This window comes from Hevea brasiliensis, chromosome 10 (assembly GCF_030052815.1).
Source record: "Hevea brasiliensis isolate MT/VB/25A 57/8 chromosome 10, ASM3005281v1, whole genome shotgun sequence".
NCBI lineage: Eukaryota > Viridiplantae > Streptophyta > Magnoliopsida > Malpighiales > Euphorbiaceae > Hevea > Hevea brasiliensis.
Genome location: NC_079502.1, coordinates 100,221,933 through 100,247,575, shown reverse-complemented (window position 1 = coordinate 100,247,575; position 25,643 = coordinate 100,221,933). Strand labels below are relative to the sequence as shown.

General features: G+C 35.0%; 1 protein-coding gene and 1 non-coding gene across 2 annotated transcripts; one reads left to right on the top strand and one right to left on the bottom strand.

Moving 5' to 3' along the window:
• Positions 1-541: 541 nt before the first annotated feature.
• On the top strand, positions 542-2,451 carry LOC110650928 (transcription factor bHLH25-like). The gene is made up of 4 exons (XM_058128754.1): positions 542-577; positions 677-1,234; positions 1,477-1,848; positions 2,377-2,451. Exons 1-4 carry the CDS (start codon positions 542-544, stop codon positions 2,449-2,451), a joined length of 1,041 nt encoding a protein of 346 aa, XP_057984737.1.
• Positions 2,452-19,142: 16,691 nt separating this feature from the next.
• On the bottom strand, positions 19,143-19,250 carry LOC131170084 (small nucleolar RNA R71). The gene has a single exon (XR_009141026.1). It is a non-coding gene; the product is annotated as a small nucleolar RNA R71 (small nucleolar RNA).
• Between the last annotated feature and the right edge of the window lie 6,393 nt (positions 19,251-25,643).

The following is a 25,643-nucleotide window of genomic DNA, read 5'->3' as shown; positions in this document are numbered from 1 at the left end:
TCCCGTAATTTTCCCAAACTCTACCCCGTTTCGGTTTATTATTTTTTAAATTGACCCTGTACGGTCAATTCCCCGCAAAATTCTCCCTTTGCCTAACACTTCTCTGCTCTTCAAGACTTCAACCTATCTTCTTCTTCTTCTTTACGGGCAAGCTTTCAACTCCCAGTGTTGCCACAAACACTTCTCTTTTATCTGGATTTACTTTTCTCAAGATCCATATTTCTTTACTTGAATGACCCAATTCTTGGTTAAACAATTTCTGAAGGGACTGTTAATTCATATGGTTTAGCTTCTTTCCTTCTTCCTCTTTCTTTTCGCCTTTCTTAGATATGTAGATTAATGCATTTATTGTGTCTAAATTTCTGTGTCTGGGCCTCAACCTTTACTGTAATTTTAATGATCTTGAAATGAGATTACCTTTGGATTAGTGCTTCTTTGGCTTTAAGTTTAATGATAAGTGCCTAATTTATAAATCTTCTAGGGTCGTATCTCTCAACTCTTAGGTATCTTTTAAGCAATTGAAACAATCAAAGTTCCTATAATGGAAATCTCATCGGCCAAATGGTTATCTGAACTGGTAAGTTCACTGACTCCCACTGCTCATCATTTTCTTTCTCGATAAATGATAGAAGTACTTATTAATTAATGAAGGCGATGTGATTCTTTCTTTTCACAGGGAATGGAAGATCCGGCTTTTAACCATCAATACCAAATGAACCCTCTTGATTACCCAATTGATGATCTTGATTTCCAGTTCTCTCCTAAGAGTTACTCAACGAATGACCAAATCTTCAATCCCCAACCCGTGCAAAACTTTAGCTGTGCACCCATTGAAACTTCTCAAAGGCCAAGAAAACACCAAAAGACCAATAGTTGGAACTCTTGCACCACTGAACAAATCACTTCAAAGCCTCCTCCATCTTCCTCTTCTCGCATTATCTCTTTCCAGAACTCCAATTCATCTGCAGCTACTTCTCATCAGTTGTATGGCTTGGACCCAACAACTGTAAAGCCTAAGACTGAAGTGGGGTCTAATGGAAACATAAATTACACCTCTAGTTTGTTCTGTCAGGGTTCCTTTGAGGAATATGGACAAGGTACCAACAAGAAGGCTGGTCCATTGAGTAGGTCTCCTTTACATGCGCAAGATCATGTGATAGCGGAGAGAAAGCGCCGCGAAAAGCTTAGCCAGAGATTCATAGCTCTTTCAGCTGTTGTTGCTGGCCTGAAGAAGGTACTAAACAAAGAATTCCTGTGACTTTCTTGATTTTGAATGAATTATGCTTAGTTTTATATTCTTGTTATCTTTGTAATCCCTTGTCGAAGAAAATAGTAGTGATTGTTATGTATTAATTGCATGGTACTGAAACTCAAGATCCAATTGACTGTTGAGAGGGGTAGATAGCAAATCTAATTCATACAGTATTAATTAGGCGTAAAGATGTTCGGTAGTAACATTCTAATATTCAATTACAGATGGACAAAGCTTCTGTTCTTGGAGACGCTATTAAGTACTTGAAGAATTTACAAGAACGCGTAAAGACACTCGAGGAACAAGCTGCCAAGAAAACTATGGAATCAGTAGTTTTCGTGAAGAAATCACAGGTATATGTGGACGACGAGTCGTCCTCAACCGATGAGAAATCCGATGGCTGCAGCGACCAACCGCTCCCAGAAATAGAAGCAAGAGTTTCAGACAAGGATGTTCTCATTAGAGTCCACTGCGAAAAGCAGAAGGGATGCCTACTGAAAATACTAAGTGAATTGGAAAAACTTCATCTAAATGTCATCAACAGTAGTGTCTTGCCATTCGGAAATTCCACCCTTGATGTAACTTTTGTTGCCCAGGTAATTAAATATTTTTTCGCCATCTCCCCATCTTAATTTCTTTTCTTCTCATTTTGAATTCTGAACTTTTCGGTAGGAGAGATCTTGCATTTATAAGATAATCTTTTCTCTTCACTGTCATTTATATACCTGAAATTGTAAAAACAATGCTTAGACTCTGGTTGGCAATGAAGTATCTGAGTTAGAAAATCATTTTTCAAAAAAAAAAAAAAATTTTAAATACCATTAAAAAAATAAATTGAAAAAAATTATTTTAAAATTTTTATAATTAAAATATATTAAATTTAATTTTAAATATTTTTTAATACCTTCCAATTAACTTATTTATAAAAGTGCTTTAGTTAAATATAAGGGTGCTTTAGTTAACTAATACATTTAGTGTGCTTTAGTTAATTATTAATTTTTTTTATAAAAATAAATTGTTCAATTAATTCATTAATATTTATACAAAAACTTTAAAAAAACACACTAAATGGAACGGTGAACAATACTGTAGCTAAGAGAGTTAAATTTTGAAATTTATTGCAGATGGACGTTGATTTCTCCATGACAGTGAAGGATCTCGTGAGAAACCTAAGACAAGTTCTACTAGGGTACATGTAAACAATAAAAACGCAAGAACCCGAGATTTTAAAATTTTAAGCTTTTCGTGAATTTGGATTCCACTAATGTGAAGCCCAGGGATGAGGCTGCATCCCCAAGAAATGTGCACGTGCAGCCTTTGGTTTCAAAGGTCGCCCATTTTGGGAACCAAAATTATGAAATAAAGGTCCGCCAAGGAACTATTAATAAGAGGCCTTACTCGATGACCAGAACTCCTTCACATGCTCAAGATCACATTCTGGCCGAGAGAAATCAGAGAGAAAAGCTTAGTAAGAGGTTCATAGCTCTTTCAGCTATTGTTCCAGGCCTTAAGAAGGAACTGCTCTATTCTTCTTCAAACACAGGCTATATTCTTTCTTCTTTCTACTTTCGCAGATGGTGCAGTACCCCCCGTCATTGAACCATTTTCTAATGTTTTTTGTACACTATAGATGGATAAAGTTTCTGTCCTTGGAGATGCTATCAAATATGTGAAACAACTTCAAGAACGAGAGAAAGTACTTGAGGAACAGACCAAGACGAGAACTGTGGAATCAGTCGTTCTGGTGAAGAAGTCTCAGCTCTTTGCTGATGATGACTCTTCTTCATGTGATGAGAACTCCGATGGAGGCTCCGATTCAGCACTTCCAGAGCCTGAAGCGAGACTTGCAAATTAATAATGATTTAATTGAGCACCCATCTGATCAATCTCCATAAATTTGCAGATGGAAGCTGAAATCTCCATGGCAGTGAAGGATCTTCTGAAAAACCTAAAGAGTGTCATTTTTGAAGTTCAAGTAGACCAAGTTTCATTTTTTCATTGCTCTCTCTTTTGCATCTCCCGCTTAATTACTAAGAGAATCATCTTGAAAATTGAAGGGCACTATCTTTGAGAAACTATTGATCATTTTCTTATTATTTTAGGGTCTCTGTGTTTCATGACCTGCAATGCGACCTGTTTTTTGGTTGGATTTTTTTTTCCAACTTATTGTTCCAAAATAGTCCAAGAGGGGGGCGAATTGGATTTTAATAATTTTTCGGCCCTTGCTTGTAGCGTAATGAAAAATTGTGGCTTTGTTCAACTAGGTGCTTCTTGATATATAATGACAGCGATATGTATTTCAATAAAGTGTCCCTAAGTTGCAATTCAAGCTTTAATCAATATTTATAGCTATCATAACATGCATTACAGAATATTCAACTAATTACTCATCATACTCACAAATCCTCAAATATGCCAACTCAATATATTCAACCAACATTCAAGGTCATGTATAAAAAATTAAATTTGCACAAAAGTAAATAGATTAAGGTTAGAGAGATCAAACATAATAATTTTTATAGTGGTTCGGCTTAACTATCCTACATCCACTCTCTCAAAGAACCCTCCTTGAGTTTTCTCTTCACTATTTGCTCTTTTAAAGGCAAGAGACCAAAAGCCCTTTACAACTTTTCAACACCAAGCTTTTACCAAGGTAGCTTGAACCCTTCACAAGTACTATATCAAGCACTCACACTCTCAAGCTTCAATAGGTGCTTGTACAACCTCTCTTAAAAGCAATTCAATGTTGTAACACTCACTCATACTCAATACAAATCAAGCTATAAAGAAGAGATAAGTTGATTTGCCAATGGTAACTAAAAAACTTTAAAGCTCTTGAATAAAAGCAATAAATGAAAAATCAAAGTTGAAGTTCAAATGTAAACTTTCATGAAAAATAAATTGAAGTAAAGAAGGTGTATTTATAGTTCCAAATCATTTTAGACCGTTTGAAACCTTTTTAGAACGTTATACACACTGCTCAAGACAAAATGGCCGTTATTTTATCTTTTTGTGCGAAGTTGAGTAGCTCTGATCATTTAGCAAACTAATGAAATTTTGGCAACAGTAGTAAACTGGTTAGTAAACTAATGTTTTAGCAAACACATTAGCAAACTAATATTTTAGCAAGCCAGTTAGCAAACTAAGTCAACAGCTGCATGTCTCAACTTGCAATATTAAATAAAATGATTTAGACCTTAAAAAAATGTTCCAATAGTAGTATCAAAGGTCATGAGGAGAGAGAAAAGATTTATAAAATAATTAGAAAATAAAGTTTCATTTTTGAGCTCCATTCGACTAAACTCTCATCTATTCTTTTCACATAAGACCTAAGACTCAATGTCTAACTCTATGTCTTTCATACCTTTTCTTTGAGTCTTGGCTTTCATAATCTTGTCCTTTCTCATCTTGGATTTGACTTGAGATACCTTTGAGTACTCTTTCTCCTTAGATGCAACTTCAAAAATTCTTTAGGAATAAGAAAGGAATCTACACATCACTTTAAAGTTGGGTTAGATAGATTCTGTTTGAGTTTTGTTATCATCAAAATCAATGCTCATTTTGAGCTATACGGGGTCAACAATCTCCCCTTTTTTGATGATGACAAAACTCAATTGAATCAACAATCAAGAAACAATAAAAATGAGTGTAAGATTATGTATATCCAAGCAAGTTAGTATGCAGAAAAATGCTCCCCCTAAATATTTGCACATAACTTCCAAGACATTTATCAGCTATACAAAAACTCCCCCCTGAGTTTATGCTATAAGGCATGTTCACAAGATATTCACAATATTCTAAAAAAAATGCACATAAACATGCTTCCATTTGTCAAGGTATAAACACATATCCATATGCACATAAACATGCTTCCATTTGTCAAAGTATAAACACATATCAATCCTATCAAAGTATAAACACAAGTATAAACACATATCCATCCTATTCTCCCCCTTTTTGTCATCATCCAAAAAGGAAACAGGAGAAAATAATCCAAAAAGAATCATGTTAGCCCAAATTTAAACGCAGTAAGGTAAACAGTAGTAAACTGAAAACTAATAGTAGCAAACAAACTAGTAAACTAAAAATGCAGATAGGAAACTAAAAATCCAGATTAGATGCTAATCATTTAAGTCTTTTGCTCTTGCGAGTGGCTTTGGAAGGCACCATCTTCTTCCTGGTGGGTTTAGCAGCAGGTGGCTGAGAACCTTGGTTAGCCAATTGGTCATGCTTCTGTGCCTCATCTTCATCAGATGGTGGTTGAAGAGCAGCAGCTAGGGACTAGTATGGATTTGACACAGTTGACTTAGACCTTTTTCTACCTTTCTTGGCTGCAGGGGCAGCAGCTGCAGATAGTTGAGATGGAGCACTCTCTTGGTGATCCTTTAGAGAGGCTTCCTTCTGCTGCGTAGGGGCAGCTGCAGGTTCAACAGGTGGTGCACTTGGAGGTTCAACAGGTAGCTCACCTTCAGGTTCTACAACCTTTTCACTACCATGCTCAATAGGGACATCAGTTGCAGGACCAACTTCAGGTTCAATGACATGTTCACTAGCATGTTCAACAGGAGCTTCAACTGCAGGTTCAAGTTCAGATTCAACTACTTGGTCACTTTCATGTGCCACAGCGGCTGGAGACTTACCAACCTTATTACTTTCACCCTTATCAGTACTATGAGCAGAAACTTGAGTAGCAGCCTCAACTTTAGTTGGGAAACCAGTTTCCCTGGCTTGCTGAAGATCCACAATTAGCTTCTTTAATTCCTCATTTTGAGTAAGCAAGTGAGTCACTTTGTAGTCAATCACATCCATAAATTTTCTCAGAAGTTCAATGGACTGATGGGTTGAACTAAATTGATCATTAATAGCAACTTTTAGCCCTTAAAGCTCACTCACAAATTCATTTGTAGAATCTGAACCAACCTTAGTTGAGGAAGAACCACCTTTTTCAAACCTTTTCTTTCTTCCATCAGTGTCAGAGTGAATTTCTCTAAGCACAATCAAATCAGTCCTAGAACTTTCCTTAGAGACATTTATATTCAGCTCTTTAAACACAGCAGTCAAGAGATGTGCATAAGGCAATTTTCCAATCCCATAAGCTTTGCACATGTTCTTGAAAATTAAATAAGCCAAATTCATCCTCACTTTGTTGACAATGTGCCATATGATACACATGTCCAGGTAACTTAAATAACCATAGCTCCCAGACTTAGGACAGAAAATGTAGTTCACCATACTGTGAATGATTTTAATATGTTGAAAAGCTTTTGTGCTAGTGGACTTTTCATTTTTGGCAGTATTGGTAGGGAAGACTTCATTTTCAACCTCAGCCAAATTAAAGCCTGGAACCCTAGCAACATCTCTATAAGTGGAGATTTTATTTCCATCATTAGGCAGGTTCAAATCCGTAGCAATCATCTCAACAGAAACAACATACACACTATCATTCAAAACAACTTCAAATTTGTCCTCATCATCAACTGTTCTTAAGGTTCTATAAAAATCTTGAACAAGCCTAGGGTAATACGCATTCGTACACTCACAAATAGACATCCATTCTTGAAACTCAAAAACTTCTTTGAATTGAAAATTTACCTGACCAAAGCACTCCCATTTGATAAATTTACAATCAAGCAGCGCCTTATCCACTGAACCCGAAGAATGGGCAGCGACCTTTTTGCGTTGGGTGTCAATCCCTCGCATTTTTCTTCCCTTTTTCTTTTCTGGTGCCGACACAGTGGGTTCGACAACCTTGGATGGGTCGGAAAATGCACTAGTTGATTTCGATTCAGGTGAGTTCTTCTTTCCCTTCAATTTCTTTCGTAATGAGCGACAGGGATATCGTCGGACGCTGATGAGGATGACAAAAAAAAAAATAGCAGCAGCAGGGGATTTGCGTTTAGCGCGAGCCATAGACAAAAAAAATGGTGAAATCTAACAATGGCTTTTCGGTAAGTGAAGAGTGAAGAAGAAAAGAGAGACGAGAGGTCTGATGAGAATGGGTTTATTTTGCCGGAAAGAAAATTTTTGGAGGTGTAGAAAACCAATGCAGAGGAGAGAGGGTGACGGTTTCGTGTGGCAGAGGATTTAAGTTCTCTTGAGTCCCGCGCTTTTCTATTCCAGTGTACTTTATCTGAACTTATTTATTTATTTTAAATTTTTTTTTATTTTAAATTTCAAATATGTCTATCTATCTTTATATGCACATGTATATATTTCTACATGTCTGACATAGCACTGAGAATGTGATACCAACTGTGAATAGATAAGTGCATTGCTGAACACGCAGAGAATTTCAAGCACAATCAATTTTTGGTTTGAAATTTGAACAGTACACGATATAGCAAACTAATTTTAGTCACTCAACATTAGCATACAACTTAGTGAACTAATTTCTCAAGTACACAAACAAGTTAGCTAATGTTCTTTAGAGATTTTTCAGCAAACTTATAACACAGCAAATCACTCACACATTGGATAATATGCAGATATATTAAATTATTATGACTCAAATTTCAAGCAAGTAGTTCACACATACCAATTTCCCTTCTGATTTTACAAAAGGTTTCCTCATTAAGTGGTTTTGTAAAAATATCAGCAAGTTGATCTTTAGAGGCAATAAATTATATTTTGATATTTCCATTTTGAACATGATCTCTAATAAAGTGATGTCTGATCTCAATATGTTTTGTTCTTGAATGTTGGACTAGATTTTTGATCAAGTTTATGGCACTTGTGTTGTCACACCTAATTGGAACAAGATTATATTTTAAACCAAAATCTTCCAATTGTTGTTTCATCCATAAAATTTGAGCAACACAACTACCAAAGACTATATATTCTCGCCTCAAATTGTAGATAAAGCTACTGAAGTTTGTTTCTTACTGTGCCAAGAAACTAGTGCAAGACCAAGAAATTGACAAGTACCTGAAGTACTTTTTCTATCCAATCTACTTCCAACAAAATCGGAATCACTATAACCAACAAGATTAAATGATTCACATTTTGGATACCATAAACCAATTGAGTGTGTCCCAATGAGATATCTAAAGATCCTTTTAACTGCACTTAGATGGGATTCTTTAGGACACGATTGAAATCTTGCACACAAGCAAACACTAAAGTGTATGTCTGGTCTAGATGCAGTAAGGTACAAAAGAGAGCCAATCATACCTCTATAAAGCTTAGTATCTACTTCTTTACCTTTTTCATCATTGTCCATTTTAATTGTTGAACTCATAGGAGTGCCCATGCTTTTCAAATCTTCCATCTTGAATTTCTTTAGCATATCCTTGATGTACTTTGATTGATTTATGAAGATGCCATCTTTCATTTGCTTAATTTGAAGATCAAGGAAGAATGTGAGCTCACCCATCATGCTCATTTCAAATTCATTCTGCATAATCTTAGAAAATTTCTTGCAAAGAGATTCATTAGTAGCACCAAAAATTATATCATCAACATAGATTTGCACAATGAGCATATTATTATGATGCTTCTTAACAAAAAGTGTTGTGCCCACTTTGCCTCTTTGGAAATCATTCTGTAAAAGAAATTTACTAAGCCTTTCATACCATGCTCTAGGAGCTTGTTTTAAACCATATAAAGCTTTAGTAAGTTTATAAACATGACTTGGATGCTCATGATTTTCAAAGCCTGGAGGTTATGCAACATACACTTCCTCATCAATATAACCATTTAAAAATGCACTCTTGACATCCATTTGGTAAAGCATAAAGTCCTTGTAACATGCAAAGGCACACAACATTCCAATAGCTTCAATTCTAGCAACCGGAGCAAAGGTTTCATCAAAATCAATTCCTTCCTCTTGGTTGTAGCCTTGAGCCACTAGTCTAGCTTTGTTTCTAACAACATTGCCTTTTTCATCCATTTTGTTTCTAAAAACCCATTTAGTACCAATAATTGAATGATCTTTTGGTTTAGGCACTAAATTCCAAACTTTATTTCTCTCAAATTGATTTAGTTCTTCTTGCATGGCAAGAATCCAACTTTCATCATTTTGAGCATCTTCAAAACATTTAGGTTCAGTTTGTGAAACAAAAGCAACATTACCAAAGTATCTTCTTAATTGTGCTCTAGTCATCATCCTCTGAGATGGATCATCAATAATGTCTTCTTGGGGATGATTTCTATGGAATCTCCATTCTTTAGGTAAATCTTTATGTTGGGGCTCATTCACTTGTAATTCTTCCAAATTTGGCATTTCTTCATTGATTTGATCTTCATTAGCATTATGGACATCTATTGTGGTTTCTCCTTGAGTTTCTTCATCTTTGTCATCAATTTGTTCCATTTCCTGACTTGATATTGTATTTTCATTTCTAAAAACCTGCTCATTATTATCATCACAAATATTTTTTCTTCTGATAGAAGGGTTAGCCTCATCAAACAAAACATGAATAGTTTCCTCAATAACTAAAGTTCTTCTATTGAACACTCTATAGGCTTTACTCTTTGTTGAATACCCAAGAAAGATTCCTTCATCAGATTTAGCATTAAATTTCTTCAAGTTATCCTTCTTGTTATTTAAAATATAACACTTACAACCGAATGCTTTGAAATATGAGATATTTGGTTTTCTTCCTTTCCACAACTCATAGGGGGTCTTTTTCAAAATTGGTCTAATCAAAACTCTATTCAACACATAGCAAGATGTATTAACAGCTTCAGTACTTTGGCAAATTATTTTCACTCAACATAGTTCTAGTCATTTCTTGCAAAGTCCTATTTTTCCTTTCTACTACCCCATTTTGTTGTGGTGTTCTAGGAGCTGAAAAATTATGGTGGATTCCATATTTATCACAATATTTCTCAAATAAATGATTTTCAAATTCAGTTCCATGGTCACTTCTTATAGATGTGATGCAAAATCCTTTTTCATTTTGAACCATTTTACTAAAAGAGGTGAATTTTTCAAAAGTCTCATCCTTGTGGGCAAGGAAAAATGTCCATGAATATCTTGAATAGTCATCAACAATAACTAAAGCATATGACTTCCCACCAAGACTAGTAGGAGTTACGGGTCCAAATAAATCAAGATGAAGCAATTCTAATGGCCTAGTGGTAGACACAATATTTTTAGATTTAAAAGATGCTCTAGTATGCTTTCCTAGTGCACATGCTCTACATTGAAATTCATTTTCATAATTAATCTTAGGAAGACCATTAACAAGTTCTTTCTTAGACAATTTTGAGAGTGTATGCATGCTTGCATGACCTAGTCTTCTATGCCACAAATAACTAAAATTATTAAGAGATACTAGACATGTACCATGATTAGTTTCAAGGTTATTCATGTCAAGCAAGTAAACATTATTGGATCTATTGACAATGAACAATGTGTCATTATCTAAGTTATTGATTGTACATAGAGAAGAAGTGAACTTTACCTCAAAACCTTTATCACAAAGTTGGCTTACACTTAGCAAGTTGTATTTCAATCCTTCAACAAGCGACACATCTTCAATACAGGGTTTGGTTCCAATTGTGCCATTTCCAATTATTTTTCCTTTCCCTTTATCTCCAAATTTTACATATTTTCCATCTTTCATTGTGATTTTTGAAAACTTGTCCTTTTTACCAGTCATGTGCTTTGAACAACCACTATCTATATACCATTTTTCACTTTCCTTCATCCCTTTGAAACAAACCTGAAATTTGATCATTGAACTTTAGGTACCCAAGCAACTTTGGGTCCTTGGGGGTTAGTGACCTTAGGTAAGGTTCCCTTTAGTACCCATACCTTCTTTACCTTAAGAAGACCTTTCCTAAGTGCACAAGAACTAATCATATGACCTCTTTTATTGCAATAATAATATGTAACATTAGGCAAGGAAGATGTAGATGCTTTAATGAAATGATTCTTATATTTGTCATAGTTCATGAAACCATCAAAACCAATTCCATACTTTTAATTTGAAATTCTTTGGTTTCCAAGAAGTACATCCAGAGTTTCTTTTCCTTTTGTAAATTTTGCCAAATCATTTATCAAAGACTCTACTTTAACTTCAAGAACTTTATTTTTCTCAATGAGCATTTCATAAGTATCTTTTGAAATTTTCAACTCTAAATCTAGTTCTTTAAACAAGGCAATTTGTCCTTTGTAAAATTCATTTTCTTTATACACTTTGGACATGGCAATATTTTGTGACCTCAATGATTCAATCTCTAAATTCATTTTAGTGCACTTTCTCTTGTAATTTCTATACTCATCATATACTTTAGCAAATGCAAGCTCAAGTTCTTCTACATTAGGAGATTCATAAGAGTTTACCTCATTGTCACTTTCTTCTTCCTTTTGTGAACTCTCGACTTTCTCTTCAAGTGCCATCATACAAAGAAGAGCAGTCTCTTTGTCACTTAATTCATCATTTGAAGATTCTTCACTGTTGCTCCATACTACTTTCATAGCTTTCTTGCTCCTATCTTCTTTTCCTTTCTTCTTTTTGAGTAATGGACATTTGGGCTTGATATGTCCAGGTTTGTGACACTCATAACATACAATTTCTTCTTTTGAATCCCTGAAATGTTTATCCTTGGGAGTATACTTTTTCAAGAATTTTTTGTATTTGCTTCCTCCCTTCTTGAAAGCTCTTTTGAATTTTCTTGCAAGCATAGCCATTTCATCATCATCATCACTTAAAGCACTTCAGTTGTCACTTGAGTCAACTTTGAATGCAACTCCTTTCTTCTTATCTTCATCCTTGTTTGACTTGAGAGCAATGCTTTTCTTCTTCTTTTGCTCATTTTCAACTTCATCTTTCTTATATACCATCTCATGTGCAATGAGAGATCCAATGAGTTCGTCATAAGTGAATGTTTTGAAATCCTTGGTATCTTGGATAACTGTTGTCTTTGCTTCCCAAGATTTTGGAAGTGATCTAAGAATTTTCTTCACAAGTTCAGCTTCCTCAAATTTTTTACCAAGTGCTTTGAGAAGATTTACAAGATCGGTAAACCTTGTACTCATATCCGCAATTGATTCTCCTGGCTTCATTTCGAATAGCTCATAATCTCGGATAAGAAGGTTTGCTTTGGACTCTTTGACGACATCCGTTCCTTCATAAGTGACTTCAAGCTTATCCCAAATTTCCTTAGCAGATTGACATCCTGAAACACGATTGTATTCATTAAGGTCGAGTGAGCAATGCAAAATATTAATAGCTTTAGCATTTATAGAAATTTTCTTCCAATCATTGTCATCATATTCATCTTCATGTTTTGGAACTTTTGTAGTTCCTGGACCATTCTTTTGAGGAACATGTGGACCATTTTTAATAATTCTCCATGCATCAATATCTACAGATTGTATGAAATTTCTCATTCTTACTTTCCAAAATGAATAATTAGTGCCATTAAAGAGTGGTGGTCTAGTGATTGAGTAGCCTTCAGCTAGTGGTGTGGGTATACCGGCAGTATTGCTAGATGAACCAGCCATTATGGATCACTCTGAGGTTGTAACACCCTAAGCAAGAGAGACAAGCTCTGATACCAATTTGTTGTCCCAAAATAGTCCAAGAGGGGAGTGAATTGGACTTTAACAATTTTTCGGCCCTTGCTTGTAGCCTAATGAAAAATTGTGGCTTTGTTCAACTAGGTGCTTCTTAATATATAATGACAGCGATATGTATTTCAATAAAGTGTCCCTAAGTTGCAATTTAAGCTTTAATAAATATTTATAGCTATTATAACATACATCACAGAATATTCAACTAATTGCTCATCATACTCACAAATCCTCAAATATGCCAACTCAATATATTCAACCAACATTCAAGGTCATGTATAAAAAATTAAATTTGCACAAAAGTAAAGAGATTAAGGTTAGAGAGATCAAACACAATGATTTTTATAGTGGTTCGGCTTAACTAGCCTACATCCACTCTCTCAAAGAACCCTCCTTGAGTCTTCTCTCCACTATTTGCTCTTTTAAAGGCAAGAGACCAAAAGCCCTTTACAACTTTTCAACACCAAGCTTTTACCAAGGTAGCTTGAACCCTTCACAAGTGCTATCTCAAGCACTCACACTTTCAAGCTTCAATAGGTGCTTATACAACCTCTCTTAAATGCAATTCAATGTTGTAACACTCACTCATACTCAATACAAATCAAGCTATAAAGAAGAGATGAGTTGATTTGCTAATGGTAGCTCAAAAACTTTAAAGCTCTTGAATGAAAGCAATAAATGAAAAATCAAAGTTGGCGTTCAAATGTAAGCTTTCATCAAAAATAAATTGAAGTAAAGAAGGTGTATTTATAGTCCCAAATCATTTTAGACCGTTTGAAACCTTTTTGGAACGTTATACACATTGCTCAAGACAAAATGGCCGTTATTTTGTCTTTTTGTGCGAAGTTGAGCAGCTCTGATCATTTAGCAAACTAATGAAATCTTGGCAACAGTAGTAAACTGGTTAGTAAACTGATGTTTTAGCGAACACATTAGCAAACTAATAGTTTAGCAAACCAGTTAGCAAACTAAGTCAACAGCTGCATGTCTCAACTTGCAATATTAAATAAAATGATTTAGACCTAAAAAAATGTTCCAATAGTAGTATCCAAGGTCATGAGGAGAGAGAAAAGATTTATAAAATAATTAGAAAATAAAGTTTCATTTTTGAGCTCCATTCGACTAAACTCTCATCTATTCTTTTCACATAAGACCTAAGACTCAATTTCTAACTCTATGTCTTTCATACCTTTTCTTTGAGTCTTGGCTTTCATAATCTTGTCCTTTCTCATCTTGGATTTGACTTGAGATACCTTTGAGTACTCTTCCTCCTCCTTAGATGCAACTTCAAAAATTCTTTAGGAATAAGAAAGGAATCTACACATCACTTTAAAGTTAGGTTAGATAGATTCTGTTTGAGTTTTGTTATCATCAAAATCAATGCTCATTTTGAGCTACACGGGGTCAACACAACTTTTCCATTGTATAATTAACCTGCAGTTAGATTGAATTATGTTATGCTATAAAAAAAAGACTACCTGTGATTATCCTTTTATCACTGGTTAATTCTTTATTATTCTGTTCTGTATGTTTAATCTATATTTTTATTTGGTGAACATGGCTGGTTAGGTAGCTTCATGTAGCTAGATTATTATCACAGCCTTGAAATAATTTTGCTCCTCAAATTAAAAAAAAGGAATTTTCAATTTCGTGAATAAACTTCTCTGGTCTCTTAATTCTGATGGGTTTTTATTGTCAAATCACTATGCCTTCTTCTCGTTTAAGACAATTATCATCACCTTTCTCTTATGATATATTCTAGTGCTTGGATTGGATGGGCATTCCCTCCTCTTTCTTTAGAAAATCAAACCTTAGATTCTTGAGGATAAGCTAAGTTCCGAGAGCTTTAATGCAAGGATATGGAGAGACTATACAGAGACAATATATAAACCCTTCTGATGAAAAAAAAAAAAAAAAAAGGACAATATATATACCCTGGAGATTGTGGAATACATTACTTGACACTGACTCTTTTTTCAATTGAGATCATCACATCCATTAATTATAATTAAAAAAAAAAACTTTGCAATTAAGTGGAATAAATTTTATCAGTAAAATAACCTCAAAAAGCTAACTTAAATTATAGTATGAAAAGGATTTCTGGCAAAAAATAAGCAGTCATCTGGTGACCACACATTACCTAAGTATAAAATTGCAAACAGCGTACAGCTCTGGTGGCTGTCAATTTCTGCCACGACTTTATTATTATTATTATCATTATTTTTAATAAACCAAGACTTGATGCTTAGATGGAGGGATTAATGTGAACATTAACCTATTTTTATAAAAATGGTATTTGTTTTAGAAAATACTAATTAAAAATATAGTTTTAAGGGTAGTTAAGTTATTTAACACAGAAAACACTATTTGAAAACATAGTTTCAAATGTCTAGAGCACGTTAGATTGTATCAAGGTTAGAGAAATTGAAAACGTTTGTTAAACTGGCATTATTTAGAGTTGTAACATCGCATCAATACGTTCAGGCTATTTTTTGAGAAAACGTTATTTTGAAATGGTGTTTTTTTAAGTATGTGTCAATTTCGTTAGAATTGTCCACAAAATTTGAAATGAGCGAAGCGTAGAGAAGTTATTCTCTGTGAAGAACCAGCAATGGCATACTAGCTTCGCCTCAGAATGCAAATTTAAATTTCCCTCATAATGCAAATTTAAAAGGCATAGGAAGCAGATTAAATTTGTAGAGTTGTCACCTATTTCCTGCAGGTTCTCTTTTTTCTATCTCTACGTTTAGGGCTTGTATTTGAGATATCTCTTTAGCCCAGTAATTTTATAACAACTCTTTAAGCAATGAAATTCTCTTTTCTTTATTAAAAAAAAAAAAAAAGCTGAAGTACAAAAGTTCATGTGCATGTGCCGCAATACACATATAAACTAGCTGGAATTTGTACTGCTGTCTCGCAACATCTCTGCATCAAACATCATCCTATTAAGTTTGTTCTTATCAGCAAAACTTCTATGAAGTAGTCAATATAGCTTTTAATTTCCCAACTGGGAAGCAATAGATTTACGTTAACGGACTTCGAGTCTTAATAATGCCCCAACTAGCTTGCGTGGAGTGAATTATTTAATTGGACACCCACTTGAATATGTCTCTGCTAGAAGGATAAAATAATTTTTCCTTAATAGTTTAAATTATAATTAACAACCAATTATATAAAACATTGTCAAAAAATTGCCACTTAACAAGGGATTAAGCTTAAATATATTTTGACAATCCTCTAGCTCTTTCTCCCCTCATCCTCCTCCTCTCCTCTCTCTCTCTCTCTCAAATCTCTACTCATCAGTGGTTACCCTAGCATTTCCTTTTCATTTTTTTTGTTAGTTTTTTTTCTAACAAACTGTCAAATCTATATCTATTTGAAACATATCTAAATTTCTCTTTTAAAATTTGTGTCATTTAGGAATAGATATGAGATTTTCTCCCCAGTATCACTATAAAAAACAATCAGTTTTGCAATCGATTATTGCAACTAGTTGAAATCGTTTGCTATTAATAATTAATTTTACAACTGATTTGTGATTTCAATTTTTGTTAGTCAAATAATTAATTTAAAAAAAAATTAGCAACCAATTCAAGAATCAATTGCTAAATTGGTTATTATTAGCAACCGATTTATAATTGGTTGTTAAATCGATTGGTAATCGTGAAGGAGCGGAAGCATGAAAAACACAAGTTTATACCATTGAATTCAAAAAATTTTCACCTAGAGTCACATGCATCATGCAAGATTTATTTTTATCTATTTGATTTCAATGATAAACAATATATTAAAACACTTTTAATATGTTTTTGGATCTGTATCTGCCATTTAAAATTTTAAAATTAATTAAATTAATTTTAGAACCCTAGATTAGATCAAGAACAAATACACTAACCTCTTGATGCACTGTAGTGTATTTGTGCCTTTCAGATGCGTCTTTAGGACACCAGATATTGTCCCTCTAGCTTGTCCACACCAAGAACACCTATGGCAGCCCTTGAACAGCTTCTAAAGCTTTTTCTATTAATTAGAAAATGATGCATACATTTTGCATAGTCATTTAGGTCTAATTTCATAGCCATTTTATTTTATTATTAGTCATTTTTAGCCAATTTCATTAGTTATTTAGTTAGTTTTTCATAGTTGTCAATTTTGCATTAATTTGTAATTTTTACTTTGTTTTGTAGGAAAAATGATGTTTTTGAAGGACTGAAGAAAATTTTTGCCATTGAGGAGTGACTTCTACAGCCAAAGATGTCAAAAACAAGTTTTCAAGCTGAAATATGCATTGACCAAATTATGCATAACTTGCCGCATAAGCTATGCAGATTCGCATAAGGAGAAAAATCATCGTTCCAATACTCGCGAAATGTGCATAAGGAGATCGCATAGCTTATGCACATTCACGCCTCCCTTATGCACTTTCACGGAATTGTGCATAACCTATGCACCAAGTCATGCGATTTCGCATAAGTGAACTAAACTAGCCGAATCGCATAAGGGATCGCATGACTTATGCACCCCATAAAGAGTTCATTAATGAGTCAAGAAGATTCCCTCAGAAAATCCCTCCTCAAACACACCATTTTAGGGCTCCATGTCAGAAAATGCTATAAATAGTCCCATTTCCCATTTTAGAAGGGGAGAGAAGGAGCAGAAAAGGAAAGAAAGAGGAGAGGCAGCAGCTAAAGAGTCAATTTCACCTTCCACACCATTTTCAACCAAGATTTGCAGATTTCTTTCCTTTCTTACATTTTTCCTACATTTCTAGTGTTTAGTTTCTTGTTTCTTAGCTTAGATTAAAGCTTTATTTCCTTATAAACTCATAATTTCTTGTAAACATTATGGATAGTGAGTAGTTTTATTTTGATTCTGGAGTAAGGGTTGTAATATTTGAGATATTTTGTGGATTTTGATTGGGTAATCCATATTTTCTGGTCTTAATGAGTTTTATTCATTTCTTGTGTGCTTAATGACATGCTTAGTGTAGGATCCCATTGAGTAATGTTCTTAATCCATGGTTGAGGCACCGAAAGGAGAAGGCGTTGTGATAGATAATCAAGAAATTGGACTTAATTAACTTAGCTCTAGAAATAGACTAAGGATTAAGAGGATTTATAGATTAATTAAAGAACTTAATGGGTCTTAATTAACTCTAACTCCACGAAAGTAGGATTAGATTGATTAAAGCACTCTTTGTCTCACTCGAAAGGGTATTCAAAGGATTAATGAATTAATCTCCTTAAAACCCGTAAGTTCCACGAGATTGGATAACCAATTTAAAATCCCAAAATAGCTCGAATATGAAATCCCGAACTCCGGAATCGCCTTTTCATAATTGTTAATTTTTAATTAAAATTAATTGCTTGCCATTTTAATTTTGCCATATTTCAACTTGCTTATTTCAAATTGATACAATTTTAGTTTAATTAATACATTGTTGGATAGATTATTAATTTTGCACATATAGATTTCATACTCAAATACCCATCAATTTATTACTTTAATTTCAAGAATAGTTCAATTTGGTCAACTTTTTATATCAAACATTCAATCATTAACACAACTCCTCGTGGGAACGATATCTTTTCTATATTACTTGTACGACCCGTGCACTTGCGGTTGGGCCACATCAAGTTTTTGGTGCCGTTGCCGGGGAATTGTTTGTTTAAGATTGAATTCTTGATTATTTTAGTTGTTTATAGTTTTATCTTTGTTATCTTTTCATTTTTGTGTTTGTTTGTTCTTTTTCAGGTACTTTTAATCTTTTATGAGAAGAGCTAGAAGCACAAGTGGCACATCCTTATTGTTCAATCCTGAAATTGAGAAATTTTGTAAAGCCAACAAGAAAGAAACCAGAAAAAGAAAAGAAGCTTTGAGAGAAATTGAATTAGAAGAAGTCATGGCTGATGAAAGAATTAGAATTGGTGGTAATGTTGGAAATGATCGAAACAATGAAAATGTAGCCCAAGGTGAAGAAGTTGTAAATGCTAATGTGCCTAGGGGAAGTATGATGGATCATGCTTTTCCTCGTTTTGATGATTTGAGAGAGAGCATAGCAAGACCAAGAATTGATGCAAATAGTTACAAGATGGATTTTGGAGTTCTTCAAATGATTCAAAATTCCCAATTCGGAGGACATCCTTCTGAAAATCCACACACACATCTAAAGAAGTTTGCTATGATTTGTGATATGCAAAAACAACCTGGAGTGTCTGATGATGCAGCAAGATTGAAGCTATTCCCATTCTCTTTGAAAGATAGAGCATTGGATTGGCTTGATTCTTTACCTCACAACTCCATTACAAATTGGGAGCAGCTCACTGATGCATTTTTGGCACAATATTTTCCACCTGGAAAAACTCAAGAGTTGAGGAATCAAATGACAGCTTTCAGACCAAGAGAGGACGAAACTCTATATGAATCATGGATGAGATGGAAGGAATTAGAGAGACAGTGCCCACATCATGCCATTCCAAAATGGATGATAAACCAGAATTTTTACACAAATGTCACTCCTGCTATTAGAGGAATTATTGATGCTCAAATAGGAGGAGAATTTATTATGAAGCATGAAGATGAAGCTTATGAGCTATTGGAGAAAATTGCAAAGAATACTCATCTTTGGAGTAGTCCAAGAGGACCAGCTCCAACTCAAAAGAGGCAAGCTGCTGGAATGTATGACCTTGATCCGTTTAACATGATTAATGCAAAGTTTGATGCACTTACAAATGTCTTGGCTAAGAAGATGGAAGATTTGAGTATGTTGGTTAGTTCATCATCATCATCTGGAAGTTCACAACAAGTTGCTTATGCAGAGGGAACTACCAGCTGTGGAGTAGACTATGGAGAGCAAGCTGCATATGTTGGTAATTATGGAAACAAGCAAATGGGGAATCCTTACTCTCAAACTTATAATCCAACTTGGAGGAATCATCCCAACTTTTCATGGGGAAATCAGCAAAGTCAAGTTCCAAATCAGAATTTTCAACCACAACAGCAACAAGGAATTCCATATCAGCAAAATAGGCAACCATTGCCTAATTTTCAGCAGAAAACTATGAATCCTCCACCAAAACAGCAAGAACAAACTCCCACCACAGAAGCTTTATTACAACAGATTCTTGCTAACCAAAATAAGCATGATGAGGAGATGAGAGAGATGAAAGCAAGGCTAGAACAGATGCAAACACATAACAGAATGTTGGAAAATCAGATTACACCACAAGCATCTTCCTCAAGTACCAAGTCTTTTGGAAAACTTCCAAGTCAACCAGAAAACCCAAGAGAGCAGTGTCAAGCTATTACTTTAAGAAGTGGGAAAGTTGTAAATAATGAGAAGAGTGAAAAAAAATGAGAAAAGTGAAAATAGTGAAAAGAGAGAAAATGAGAAAGAAACTGATGAGAGTGAAAAACAAGAGAGTGCAGAAAAAGGTAAAGAGGAGTTTGAAGAGAAGGAAGAGAAGTATATACCTCCAGAGCCTTACAAGCCACAACTTCCCTTTCCACAAAGATTTCAAAAAGCCAAGCTTGATAAGCAATTTGGGAAGTTTTTAGAGGTTTTGAAGAAGCTTTACATCAATGTGCCTTTTGTTGATGCTCTTTCACAAATGCCCTCTTATGCAAAATTCTTAAAAGAGATTCTCTCAAATAAGAGGAGACTTGAAGACCATGAAACTGTAGCTTTGACAGAAGAATGTAGTGCCATCCTCCAAAGGAAACTTCCTCCAAAGCTCAAGGATCCAGGGAGTTTTTCAATTCCATGCCACATTGGGGAATCATGTTCTACAAAAGCTTTATGTGATTTAGGGGCTAGTGTTAGCCTTATGCCCCTTTCCATTTATGAGAAGCTCAATATGGGAGATCTTAAACCAACCCACATTTCTCTTCAGTTAGCTGACAGATCAATTAAGTATCTTGAAGGGATTTTGGAGAATGTGCCTCTGAAGGTTGGGAAGTTCTATATACCTGTTGACTTTGTCATCTTGGACATGGAGGAGGATTCTAATATTCCAATTATCTTGGGAAGACCCTTTCTAGCTACAGCAGGAGCATTGATTGATGTTAAGGGAGAAAAATTGACTCTTAGAGTTGGTGAAGATCAATTGGTTTTCAATATTAATAACACTATGAAGAAGCATCATTCTGAAGCTGATACTTGCTTGAGAATTGATATCATTGATGAGCTGGTTGAAGAACACTTTAGAAAGAGATATCCGGAAGATCCACTTGAAAATTGCTTGGTTCATGGAGGAGGCATAGACTATGACAACCCTCATGTGGCTGTATATGCTCAACATTTAGAGGGAAGTCCACCATTCATCTCTGCTCCAGTTTTTTAACTTACACAAAAGGAAATAGCAGAATCTAAGCAACCATCATTCAAGGAAGAAAATGCACCTAAGATAGAACTTAAGCAACTTCCTTCTCAGCTCAGGTATGAATTTCTTGGCACCAATAACACTTATCCAGTAATTGTAAATGCAAACTTGAGTACCTTAGAGGCTGATAAGTTGTTAAGAGTGTTGAGACAATTTAGGAAAGTTTTAGGATATACCATAGAAGACATTAAGGGAATAAGCCCGCACTTTTGCATGCACAGAATTATTTTGGAAGAAAATTGTAAGCCATCTATTGAAAATCAGAGGAGGTTGAACCCAAATATGAAAGAAGTTGTTAAAAAGGAAATTTTGAAGTTGCTTGATGCAGGGATCATATATCCTATCTTAGACAGTACTTGGGTGAGCCCAATACATGTTGTCCCAAAAAAGGGTGGAATGACAGTTGTCAAAAATGAAAATAATGAATTAATTCCCACCAGAACAGTGACTAGTTGGCGAATGTGCATAGATTACAGAAAATTAAATATAGTCACTAGAAAAGATCATTTTCCACTTCCCTTCATTGATCAGATGTTAGAAAGACTGGCTAGGCATTCTTATTTTTGCTATTTAGATGGATACTCAGTTTTTTTTCAAATCCCTATCCATCCAAATGATCAAGAGAAAACCACTTTTACTTGTCCATATGGAACTTTTACTTATAGGAGGATGCCATTTGGGTTGTGTAATGCACCAGCCACTTTTCAAAGGTGCATGATGGCAATCTTCTCAAATTTCATTGAAGATATAATGGAGGTTTTTATGGATGACTTTTCTGTTTATGGATCTTCATTTGACATATGCTTGGCTAACCTTTCTAAAGTTTTACAGCGATGTGCAGATACTGACCTTGTGTTAAACTGGGAAAAGTGTAATTTCATGGTTCAGGAAGGGATAGTGCTTGGACATTTGGTATCTAACTGAGGAATAGAGGTTGATAAAGCCAAGGTTGAAGTGATAGAGAAGATGGCTCCTCCTACCAATGTCAAGGGAATTCGAAGTTTTCTAGGACATGCCGGGTTCTACAGACGCTTTATCAAGGATTTTTCTAAAATAGCCAAACCTTTGTCTAATTTGTTAAGTAATGACATACCATTTGTATTTGACCAAGAGTGTTTGGATGCCTTTTGCAGCTTGAAGCAAGCTCTTATCACTGCACCAATCATGCAACCTCCCGATTGGAGTCTACCTTTTGAAATTATGTGTGATGCTAGCAACTATGCAATTGGAGCTGTTCTTGGTCAAAGAAAGGACAAAAAGGCTTATGCTATTTATTATGCTAGTAGAACACTGGATGAGGCTCAAACAAATTATGCAACAACTGAAAAGGAATTTTTAGCAATTGTCTTTGCATTGGAAAAGTTCAGACCTTACATTATTGACTCAAAGGTGGTTATATTTTCAGATCATGCAGCCATTAGGTATTTACTCCGTAAAAAGGAGGCTAAACCTAGGCTCATTAGGTAGATTCTGATGCTATAAGAGTTTGATTTGGAGATTAGAGATAAGAAAGGAGCTGAAAATGTAGTTGCAGATAATCTTAGTAGGCTGAAATTTGATGATAAAGAGATGGATGAAGTCCCTATTGATGAGTTTTTCTTGGATGAACAACTTTTCTCTCTTGTTTGCTAAACTACCTTGGTATGCAGACTTTGTGAATTATCTATCTTGTGGAGTTTTACCTCTAGGAATGACATGGCAACAAAAGAAAAAGTTTTTGCATGAGGCAAAATTCTATAGATGGGATGATCCTTTACTCTTTAGGAGATGTTGTGATGGTCTAATTAGGAGATGTATTCCTGATGAGGAGACACAGAGTATTATGCATCATTGCCATGCTTCTGATTATGGAGGACATTTTGGAATCTCTAAAACAACTAGTAAAATTTTGCAAGCTGGTTTCTTTTGGCCAAATCTTTTTAAGGATGTGAGGAAATTTGTATTGGAATGTGATAAATGCCAAAGGAGTGGAAACTTGTCAAAAAGAGATCAAATGCCCCTAAATGGTATTCTTGAAGTAGAATTATTTGATGTCTGGGGAATAGATTTTATGGGGCCATTTCCTCCTTCATTTGGTAATAAATACATTCTAGTTGGAGTTGATTATGTGTCAAAGTGGGTGGAAGCTATTGCAACTCCAACTAATGATGATAGAGTGGTAGTGAAATTCTTAAAGAAATTTGTCTTGAGCAGATTCGGAGCTCCTAGGGCTGTAATTAGTGATGGGGGTTCACATTTTTATAATAAACAATTTGAGAGCTTAATGAGGAAGTATGGTGTAGTGCACAAGATAGCTACCCCATACCACCCTCAAACTTCAGGACAAGTTGAAATTTCTAACAGAGAACTCAAACATATCTTGGAGAAAACAGTGAGCAATTCTCGAAAAATTGGTCTATCAAACTAGATGATGCTTTATGGGCATATAGGACTGCTTACAAAACCCCTATAGGAACTACTCCATTTAGGTTGGTGTATGGTAAGTCTTGTCATTTACCTGTGGAGCTAGAACATAGAGCATATTGGGCCATTCAGACCTTGAATTTTGATCTTAAGCAAGCTGGTGAAAAGAGACTATTGCAACTTAATGAGCTTGAAGAATTGAGGATGGATGCTTATGAAAGTGCCCGTATTTACAAAGAAAGAACCAAAGTTTGGCATGATAAGCATCTTAGAAAAAAAGAATTCAAAGAGGGTGATTCAGTTTTATTGTTCAACTCAAGATTGAAATTGTTCCCTGGAAAACTTAAATCAAGGTGGACTGGTCCATATAGAGTTTCTAAGGTTTTCCCTTATGGAGTAATTGAAATTTGGAGTGAAAAATCTGGGAATTTTAAGGTCAATGGGCATAGATTGAAACATTACATAACTGGAGACCCAATAAAAGGAGCAAGCTGTTACAAGCTCTCCAATCCCTTACCTCTTTTCAGTGAAATTCATGAAAAGTCCAGCTAAGGACTATAAATTAGCCCTCTTGGGAGGCATCCCAAGTCCTTTTATTTTGCTTTTGCTGATTTACTTTTACTTTCATTGCTTTTGTTTTTTATCTTAAATCTCCCCAAATTCCATTTTTGACATTGTTGAATCTTGTCCCTTGTAGATGTATTTCAATGGAGGAAGGTTGGTGAACTGCTGGGGAGTGATTCTTAACTTGAAAATTTTGTCCTTCAAACTCTCCCAAAAACTGATTGGTTTTTGCTGCATAACCTGTGCAGGGGCTGCTATCTAGTTTATGCAGAGAGGAAGAAGAAATTCTGCAGCAAAGAAGGGTCTGCAGCAGATTACTTATGTTCTTGGTGAGGTTGGGTGTGTAACTTTTTAATATTTGTGCTTATAATGTTAATATGGTGGTAAGTGAGTCATTTTTGCAGTTTTGAACTTATTTGGATTGTGGGATTCAAAGTGGATATGCTGCATTTTCTTGGCATAACTTGGAGAGTTCATTTCATCATTTGTGGATAGATGCAACTTTATGCAGATTTTATTGAGTTTTAATGTGCTAGATGTTGATTTGCAGAATTTGAGTCAAAATGGCATGGGTAACAAATGCCTTTTATGCAGGATTCACTTTTACAAGCATGTGTGATATAATTTTGTTGGATTTTGTATTTATTGATGTGTTTTTTGTGATAATTTCTCATGATTTATGCTTAATAGAATTATATTTCTTCATTCTAAGGTATTTTTCACACTTGCAAATCATGTTCCATTGCAATCTTAATCTTGTTGAATTGTGCATAAGCAACTGCATAGCTTATGCAATCCTGCATAACCACAATTCTTGCCATTTTCATCCTCAAGGTAAATCGCATAAGGAGACTGCATAGCTTATGCAACTCTGCATAGCCACATTTTGTCAAATTTCAAACCTGCTGAGAAGTGCATAAGCAAGTTGCATAACTTATGCACATTTGCATGACTTCAAATCCTGCATTTTCTCTCTCTGCCGAAGTCTGCATAAGGAGGGTGCATCACTTATGCACTTCCGCATAACCAGAAACTCTGAAATCCAAAACCCACCGAGAGGTACATAAGCAGAGTGCATAGCTTATGCACAACTGCATGACTACATTTTCCAAACACCAAAATCTGCCGAGACCTGTATAAGGAGGGTGCATAGCTTATGCACTTCTGCATGACCACAAACCCTGAAAAACAAAACCCACCGAAAAGTGCATAAGCAGAGTGCATAGCTTATGCACAATTGCACGACCACCAACCAAAAATCCCAAAACTTGCCGAGAGGTGCATAAGGAGAGTGCATAACTTATGCACTTCCGCATAACCAGAAACTCTGAAATCCAAAACCCACCGAAAAGCGCATAAGCAGAGTGCATAGCTTATGCACTTCCGCATGACCACTCTCCCTGAAGGTCAAAACTTGCCGAACAGTGCATAAGGACAGTGCATGACTTATGCACTTTTGCATGAGCTATTTCTCTGAAGTCCAAAACAAGTCGAAACATGCATAAGCAGGGTGCATAAA